We start from the raw sequence: 8,650 nt of genomic DNA, 5'->3' as shown, positions 1-8,650 counted from the left end.
ACACCCTTTAGAGAGTCCCCATGATCAAATCGCTAACTTTGTGGAGAGTTGTGATACGATAACTGCTAAAGATTTGAATGAATATGCGGTCTGGTTGAGGCCTTTTCCTTTTAGTTTGAAGGATAAAGCCAAGGTTTGGTTAAAGTTTGAATCTGCAGGTACCTATCGAACCTGGGAAACACTGGCTAATGCATTTTTAGCCAAGTTCTATCCTCTCAGGAAAACATTGCAGATAAGGACGCAGCTGCAAACATTTAACTAGCAATCGTTTGAGTCGTTCCCCGAGGCCTGGGAGAGGTTCAAGAACCTCCAGATGAGTTTCCCTCATCACCAAATCCGAGATTGGTTGCTCGCCCAATCCTTTTATGCAGGATTGTTTGATGAGCACAAGACTTTGGTCAATGTAGCGTGTAATGGTGACATGGATTCTAAGTCGCCTATGGAGGTCTTGAGACTCTTTGAGACCATGGTCATAAATGTCTTCTCTTGGGGTAACGAGAGGGAACGAACATCGCAAAGGGACACTATAGACAATGAGGCTATCAAGGCTCTCACAAAACAAATGGCCGTTCTATCCTAATAGATGGCTGAGGTAAGTATAGTAAGTAGTGTTTCTAGCTCTTTTGTTAATAATGTTTCTATGTGCGATACTTGAGGTGTTTCTAGCCATTGTTCAAGCACATGCCCCCAAGTTTACGAGGAGGCAAATGCTTTGTACAGTATTTCAGTGAACGATCCTTTCTCTAACACTTACAATGCAGGCATGAAGAATCACCCAAACTTCTCGTACAAGAGCACCAATGTGTTGAACCCGGCACCATACCAACAACCGCACAATCCACCAGGGTTTATCCCACAACCCAAACTGTTAAACCATCCACCTCCGCAACACGACCACCATCCACCATTTAATATGGAGTCACAAATTGCAGAGCTTAGAAATATAGTGCAGGCACACATACGGTCTAGCAGCGCACATATGAAGATGCTAGAGACTCAGGTTACACAATTGTCTCAATAGCAAAATATGCGTGCTACTGATTAGTTTCCTAGCCAGCCTGAACACAAAGGAGCCTAGCCAGATGAATGTTGTGACAACAACGAGTGGTAAGCAATTAGTTGATCCTCCACTAAAAGAGGTGACACCGACATGTAGTATTTCTATGGACCTTGATTCTAATGCTGATGAGGTAGATGGTAAGACTGCTGTGAATGATGATGATAATGTCAAGTCTAAGTCTAGAGTCATGCACCTTCTAATTAAGCATGTGCCTTTTCCTTAAAAATTGGCACAAGCTAAATTAGAAAAGAAATATGGGAAATTTTTAAAGCTTTTAAAAGATGTGTCTATAGAAATCCCTTTCTTAGATGCAATTTCTGAGATCCCTGCATTTCCCAAATCTCTTAAGTCCGTTATGTCCCAAAGTAAGAAGCTTGATGGTGTGATTCAGGTGTCCAAGGAGGTAAATGTTAATGCTTTCATGATTGGTGATATGCCTCCTTAGGTGAAGGATCCTCATAGTTTCAGTATACCTGTCACAATTAGGAACCTTACAGTGGACAGGGCTTTGTGCGACTTAGGTGCTAGTGTCTGTTTGATGTCGTATTCCATGTATAAGAGACTTAAGCATGTTAATGAGTTTTCCCCTACCAGGATGACCTTGCAGTTTGCTGATCGCCGCATTGTTTGTCCTAAGGGTATTTTATATGATGTTGACTTGAGAGTAGGCAAGCTGACCGTACCTTATGACTTTGTCATCATGGACATACTTGAGGATGCTAAGACCCCTATCATTCTAGGTAGACCTTGCCTAGCAACAACTAGCACCTTGATTGATGTAGCTAAGGGTAAGTTAGTGATGAGTGTGGGGGAGGATAGAGTTAAATTTGCTATAGAAGATGCTTTGAAGTCCCCAGTCCCTGGTGAGTCTATATGTCAGCTTAAGTTTGCTGATGATGCGTTTGCTGATCCTGATGAAGCCCATGAGATTGATGCTCTGCAATCCTTTCTTGAAGGAGTTGGGGGTGGTCCTGCAGAGATAATGGGCGGGGAGGATCCTTTAGAGGATCAAGCTGATGATCATGATTGTGTTTTATCTGATGATGTTTTGCAGGTTGCTGTTAGAGCAGAAGAAGAAGGAAATGAAGGAGAGCTCCACACCTCCTCAAGTAGAAATGAAACCTCTTCCCTCTCATTTGGAGTATTCTTTTCTTTGTGATGATTCTACATACCCTATTATTTTCAGTAGTGAACTCAATAAAAATGATTTGGATCGACTGGTCAACTTGGTTAAAAAGCATCGAAAAGTCATTGGGTACACAATTGATGATATTAAGGGTATCAATCCGTTTATTGTCACTCACCGTATTAATGTGGAACCTGATGCCACTCCTTCCATTAAGGCACAGAGGAGACTCAATCACAATATGAAGGAGGTTGTGAAGAAAGAAGTTTTAAAGTTTTTGAATGCTGGGATTATTTACCTATCTCTGATAGTAAGTGGGTATCCCCAGTATAGGTTGTCCTTAAAAAGGAAGTTGTGACTGTTATTGAAAATGAGAAAAATGAACTGATTCCCACTCGAACAGTCACAGGGTGGTGTATGTGTATTGATTATAGGAAGTTGAACAAAGCCACCCAAAAAGACTGTTACCCCATTCCCTTCATAGACCAAATGTTGGAAAGGTTGGCGAAGCACTCCCACTTTTGTTATTTGGGTGAATACTCTAGATTCTTCTAGATCCCTGTTCATCCGAATGATAGGGAAAATACTACCTTCACATGTCCCTATAGTACTTTTGCTTATCGGAGGATGGCATTTGGATTATGTAATGCTCCCGCCACCTTCCAGCGATGCATGATAAGCATATTTTCTGAGTATATTGAGCATTGCATGGAAGTTTTTTATGAACGACTTCTCCATGTATAGAAATTCTTTCGATGATTGCTTAGCCAATCTGGAGAAAGCACTTGTTAGATGAGAGGAAGTCAACTTGGTTCTGATCTGGGAAAAGTGCCATTTTTTGGTACAACAGGATATAGTCTTGGGTTATTTGGTGTCTAGTAGAGGTATTGAGGTCGATAAGGCTAAATTCGAGGTTATCGAGAAGCTACCCCCTCCAGTGAATGTGAAGGAAATTAGTAGTTTTCTTGGGCATGCAAGTTTTTATAGAAGGTTCATACCAGACTTTTCTAAGAGTGCCCGACCTGTGACTGAGTTTTTGGCTAATGATGTACCCTTTGTGTTTTCTGATGATGGTGTGGCTGTTTTTTAGAAATTGAAATAGGCACTTATAACTGCACCAGTGATCCAACCTCCTGATTGGAACCTAACTTTTGAGTTGATATGTGATTCTAGTGACTATGCTGTAGAGGCAGTGTTAGCACAGCGTAAGGATGGTAAGTTGCATGCCATATACTACGCAAGTAAGACCTTGAATGAGGCCCAGGTAAATCATCCCACCACTGAGAAAGAGCTCCTAGCAGTGATTTATGCTTTAAAGAAGTTTAGATCCTATGTCATAGGATCTAAGATTATTGTTTATATTGACCACTCTGCTCTTAAGTTTCTTATGGATAAGAAGGATGCTAAAACCCGACTAATCTGGTGGATTTTTGTTGCTCCAAGAGTTTGATTTGCAGATTGTTGATAAGAAGGGAATAGAGAATTCAGTGGCTGATCATCTGTCCAGACTTGTATTGGATGAGGTTTCAGGTACGGTTGACATTGATGACTCCTTTCTTGATGATCAACTAATGGTTCTCGCATATTCTGATGATCTCCTTGTTCGTCGAGATAGTGAACTACCTAATTAATGGTGTGCATCCTTCTAGATTGAATGCATCCCAAAGGAAGACGTTCTACCATGATATCCGCTACTACTTTTGGGAGACCCTTAGGGCATGTGCAAATGGCATTCTCTGCCGTTGCATACCTGAAGTGGTGGTACATTCTATCATTAGGAATTGTCATGATCTACCTTGCGGTGGACATGCTATCTCATCTAAGACCTCTGCTAAGATTTTGCAATGTGGATTCTACTGGCCCACTCTTTTTAGAGATTTGAAGGCATATGTTAAGATGTGTTATCATTGTCAAAGAGTCGGCAATTTGCCCAAGTCTGATGCCATGCCAATGCATCCCAATGTTGAGGTTAAGATTTTTGATGTTTGGGGTATTGATTTTCAGGGTTCCTTTCCTTCCTCATTTGGAAACAAGTATATACTTGTTGCTGTTGACAATGTTTCCAAATGGGTGGAGGCCATTGCTACAAAGACCAATGATGCTAGAGTGGTAACCAAGTTTTTCAGAAAGACCATCTTTCTCCGTTTTGGTTGCCCTCGAGCACTCATAAGTGATAATGGGACCCACTTTATAGAGTATTAGTTTGAAAGTCTTCTTACGAAGTATGGTGTCCTACATAAGTATTCCTTGCCCTACCATCCCCAGAGTAGTGGGCAAGTTGAGATTTCTAACCATGAGCTTAAACTCATTCTTGAAAAAATGGTGCAAAAGTCTCGGAAAAATTGGTCTGAGAAGCTCGATGATGCCCTATGGGCTTATAGAACGGCTTTCAAAACTCCAATTGGGACTACACCTTTCCGTTTGGTCAATGGGAAGCACTGTCATCTTCTCGTGGAGCTTGAACACACGGCTCATTGGGCAGTTAGAGCTCTCAACTTTGATCTTAAGAGTGCGGGTGAGAAAAGACTTTTGGACCTTAATGAGATTGACGAGATCCGCCTAAATGCTTTGGAAAGTATTGTGCTCTCAAAAGAGAAAACTAAGAAGTGGCACGATCAACGCATCACTAGGCGAGAGTTCAACATTGGTGAGAAAGTGCTAGTCTTCAATTCTCGCCTTAAGTTCTTCCTCGGTAAGCTAAAGTCTAGGTGGCTCGGACCGTATACCATTACTCAAGTGTTCCCTTACGGGTCACTTGAAGTAACTAGAGCGAATGGATCATTTAAGGTCAATGGTCATCAGGTGAAGCACTACTTTGTTAGTGAGCCTCTTGGTGAGGAGGAGATCATGATATTTGAGACCTAGTTGTTTAGGTCGAACCATGTCGAGCTACAAACTTTAAACAAGCGCTTTGCGGGAGGCAACTCGTACTAGTTCATGTATCTCTCTTATTTCTTTTTTTTTTTTTTAGTTTAGTTATTTTATTGTTACTATGCTTTTAATAGTTTGTTTAGTGTGCAGGTCACTTTCTTGACATAAAAAAAGAGTGAAAAATGAAAAATCAAGACAGAAGCAAAAGCCGACTCAGCTTCAGCTTCAAAGAGTGAAGCGCCGATTGGGTTTGAGTGTAACCGCCTCGAATTATGAAGGCAAACACTAACTGGAATTTAGTATTAATCAAGCGGAAGCTTACTTTTGCCAACACAATTAAGGGGTTACTTAAAGGTCAAACCAATATTCAAGTATAATACTTAAACCAAACCAAAGCAATATAACGGAAGTCTTAACTGTCCAAAATATAGGAAAATTACAACCAAATCGAAATAAGTCCAAAGTTCAAATTACATCCTTAAAATAGTCTAAATCTAAACTAATAGTCTCTCAAATAAAATAAAGAGATCTAAACAAAAGGGGCGTCATCCTCCAACTCGGGTTCAACTTCCGCTCGCATATCCATTCTCCGTCGAGGTGCCATAGGGGTTTACTCTAAAAACAAAACCATTGGAAAAACATACAAAGCATAGTATCAGCAAAAAGGCTGAGTATAAACACACTGGTGTCCGTCAAACAAGTTATTAATATCTTTTTTTTTTATTTGAGTAAATTCATTTTGAAATATGCTTTTTCATTTGATAAATCATATTATGATTCAAATGAAGTTCAATGGCTCTATAGTAATTACAAATTCTCATTTTTCATCATAAATCATAAGATCTCAATAGATCCAAATCAATTTCAAACTCATATCATAAGTTTACATGGGTACTCTGTGAGTCATCCTGTGACTCGTTTGGTAGTCGGTCTACCGTCCGCGACATGTCCGGCAAGTGTAACACAATGGTATTGTGAACAATACGCGCTCAGCATTGGTGAGCCGTTTAATCATGCACACAACATTTGCTGTGGCATATGTACCCGCCATTTAGGCTAAAATATTTTTTTTTACATAATATATATCTTGTAATTTTAATAGCATTTGAAAGTCAAAAATATTAACTTTTTCCATATGATAAACATTTTATATTTGCACATAGCAAAACATACTTTATTTGCAACTTAGCAAAATCATATCATACTATTTCCCACATGGGTAAAACATGCTTAGCATAATCATATCATTAAACATAACCTTTGTATTATATTGGGGCATCACTAGCATGTATGGAAATGCACCGTAACAAAAAGTAATTAAAGTTCAATACGATTTTTTTTAAGGAAACCACTAAAATGTTTCGTTTCAATCCTTCTTAAAGTAAATATAACTTAAAAGGGTTTTGAAATTCATTCAAAACAACTAGAATTTATGACAAAAGATTTCATAAAACACTATTTTCTTAAATACGAGGTAGTTTTGCCGGTAGTAAAATCGATAATTGATTTACAAAATACATATTAATTCTCCAACAAGGCCCAAATTAATCAAGTCATTATAATGCCATATTTAAAATGAATTTAAGGTTGTCCCATCAGATTATGATTGGTTATGCGAATTTATAACCATCTTACAATTATTGTCGACAATTTGGGTATTTACCGTTATTTAAATGGTGTCTTAAATCCGTAAAATTTATAAACCATGTAATTTAAACTTAGTTTATACTATAAGGCAGTAGGTTATTAATATAATTATAAATTTTTTATATAGGTCTATTTTTACCCAAATTTAATTAACAATATTACACTTTTTAATAAATAAACATTTTCTATTAATTTGATAAATTAGTAAATAATTAATAATTTATTTATAAAATCATACCAAGGTTCCAGAAGTTATATAACATGTTTATTAGGCCATCTGAACTTATAAAACTTATGTATGATGTTTTATTATTTTGTATAGACATTTTATTGATAAATAGAATAAAATAGGTTTAAAATTATTTGAGTCCGAATAAAATATTGTAAAAAATTATATGATATTCCAGAAGCTATTTTAAGGAGTATAAAATTTTAAATAACCATTAAAAATCATGTGGCGTATTTTTAATAATTAATATAGTTATTTTACCGATAAACCGAATAAAATTTATTTAAGTCCATATATGGTCACGAAAATCCATATAAATTTTTGAACATGTATCTACTATTTATATAAGTGTCTCATAAAATATTTATGTCCAAAAGACGTCATTTAGTATTTATTTTATATTTTACCGTTTTCAAACTTACCGATTATTAATAACCGAGTAAAAACTATTAAGCTCCTTAAATGTCAATGAAACCTTCGCAAACTTTTACCAATTTTACCTACTGTCAATATAAGTATGTGATAAAAATTTCAAGTCCATATGTCTTTGTTTGGTAATTATTTTATATTTTACCATTTTATAATTTACCATTAAACAATTTAACAATTATTCAAAAATCATAATGAAATTCAAAACTAAATATATTCTGGCCAAATCTTGTTGGAGACATTATAATATGTTTTTATTAATTATTTTTGATGATTAAGAGTTCATCTAATACCATGTTTCATAATAAGAATATTTAACACCTTAAAATCCATTAATATATCAATTTAACGAATAATCTCAACAAAAAAGTATCCAAGAAATTTTTTTAACATATAGCTACTAAAGATTTCTTTTAAAATGAATTTCAAATATTTTCAAATTCATATAATCATTTCCATCACAATAACTTTCACAAAGTAGTGTTAAACATGCCTTTAAAAATACAATAATTTATAAAATCAACATGTATGATGCCCACAATAATAATACATGTAATAAATAATTCCATACTCAAATTTATCATTTTCACATCATTTTTCAAGATTTAAGAACTTCACTTTGGGAATTTTATTATTTTACTTTTTTTAAAAAAAACAAGTTTATACAAACTTTCCAAATTGTTCTTAAATCCTTTAAAAATCACCCCATGTGACATACCTCGACTCCAAGCCTATATAATTATTCCGTAAGCTCCCACGTAAGCTCCTACGCGTTCTTAGATGTGGTTCTAACTTTGGGTCCTTGCACTTCAAGTCTCAACTCCAACTCTTCAACTAAACATATTGCATTCATCCAAAAAAAAAAATCAATAATAATTTTGGATTTCTAACATGCACTTAACTTTTCCTAGTTAGAGTTGTCAAACTAATACTTGTGATGATTTTAACATATTTTGAGTATACTTATTATGTTGAGCAACATACTTAGTTAAGTCCATAATTTTACTTGAATCCTTTAAGTAGCAAAATTTATATGTTTGTGGAAATACATTTTATTACTTTCTACTATGGCCGAATTTTATAGATTTATAAGTGATGATTTTCTTAGTTTAGAGATAAAATACTCATTTTATAATGATCTTAGTTTATAGAAAGATTCATGTAAAAAAAAATGTTTTACATGAACAAGTTTTAACAAAAACTAGTGAAATAAAGAAATGAACATAACTTACTCATACTTGGTGGATTTCTTCAAGTTTGGTGTCTATGGAAAGCTCTTAAGATGAAG

At 35.7% G+C, this 8,650-nt stretch overlaps 2 protein-coding genes across 2 annotated transcripts; both read left to right on the top strand.

Annotated features, from left to right (window-relative positions):
* Window positions 1-763: 763 nt before the first annotated feature.
* On the top strand, window positions 764-4,388 carry LOC130807694 (uncharacterized). The gene is made up of 11 exons (XM_057673002.1): window positions 764-1,000; window positions 1,071-1,268; window positions 1,332-1,463; window positions 1,506-2,201; window positions 2,299-2,436; window positions 2,520-2,686; window positions 2,795-2,924; window positions 3,037-3,234; window positions 3,289-3,450; window positions 3,644-3,716; window positions 3,802-4,388. Exons 1-11 carry the CDS (start codon window positions 764-766, stop codon window positions 4,386-4,388), a joined length of 2,718 nt encoding a protein of 905 aa, XP_057528985.1.
* A 117-nt stretch (window positions 4,389-4,505) lies between these two features.
* Window positions 4,506-5,051, top strand: LOC130807686 (uncharacterized). Its single transcript, XM_057672990.1, has one exon. It carries the CDS (start codon window positions 4,506-4,508, stop codon window positions 5,049-5,051), a length of 546 nt encoding a protein of 181 aa, XP_057528973.1.
* The last annotated feature ends 3,599 nt before the right edge of the window (window positions 5,052-8,650 follow it).

This window comes from Amaranthus tricolor, chromosome 1, assembly GCF_026212465.1.
Source record: "Amaranthus tricolor cultivar Red isolate AtriRed21 chromosome 1, ASM2621246v1, whole genome shotgun sequence".
Lineage (NCBI taxonomy): Eukaryota > Viridiplantae > Streptophyta > Magnoliopsida > Caryophyllales > Amaranthaceae > Amaranthus > Amaranthus tricolor.
This window is presented reverse-complemented; position numbering and strand designations above follow the sequence as displayed.

What these genes read in the sequence shown, in the direction of transcription:
- LOC130807686 (XM_057672990.1), top strand. Translation starts at nt 4,506, where the DNA reads ATGGTGCAAAAGTCTCGGAAAAATTGGTCTGAGAAGCTCGATGATGCC.
- LOC130807694 (XM_057673002.1), top strand. Translation starts at nt 764, where the DNA reads ATGAAGAATCACCCAAACTTCTCGTACAAGAGCACCAATGTGTTGAAC. An exon ending in CCTCTTCCCTCTCATTTGGA is followed by an intron (nt 2,202 to 2,298) that starts GTATTCTTTTCT and finishes TTGGTTAAAAAG; the next exon opens with CATCGAAAAGTCATTGGGTA. An exon ending in TTTATGAACGACTTCTCCAT is followed by an intron (nt 2,925 to 3,036) that starts GTATAGAAATTC and finishes TTGGTACAACAG; the next exon opens with GATATAGTCTTGGGTTATTT.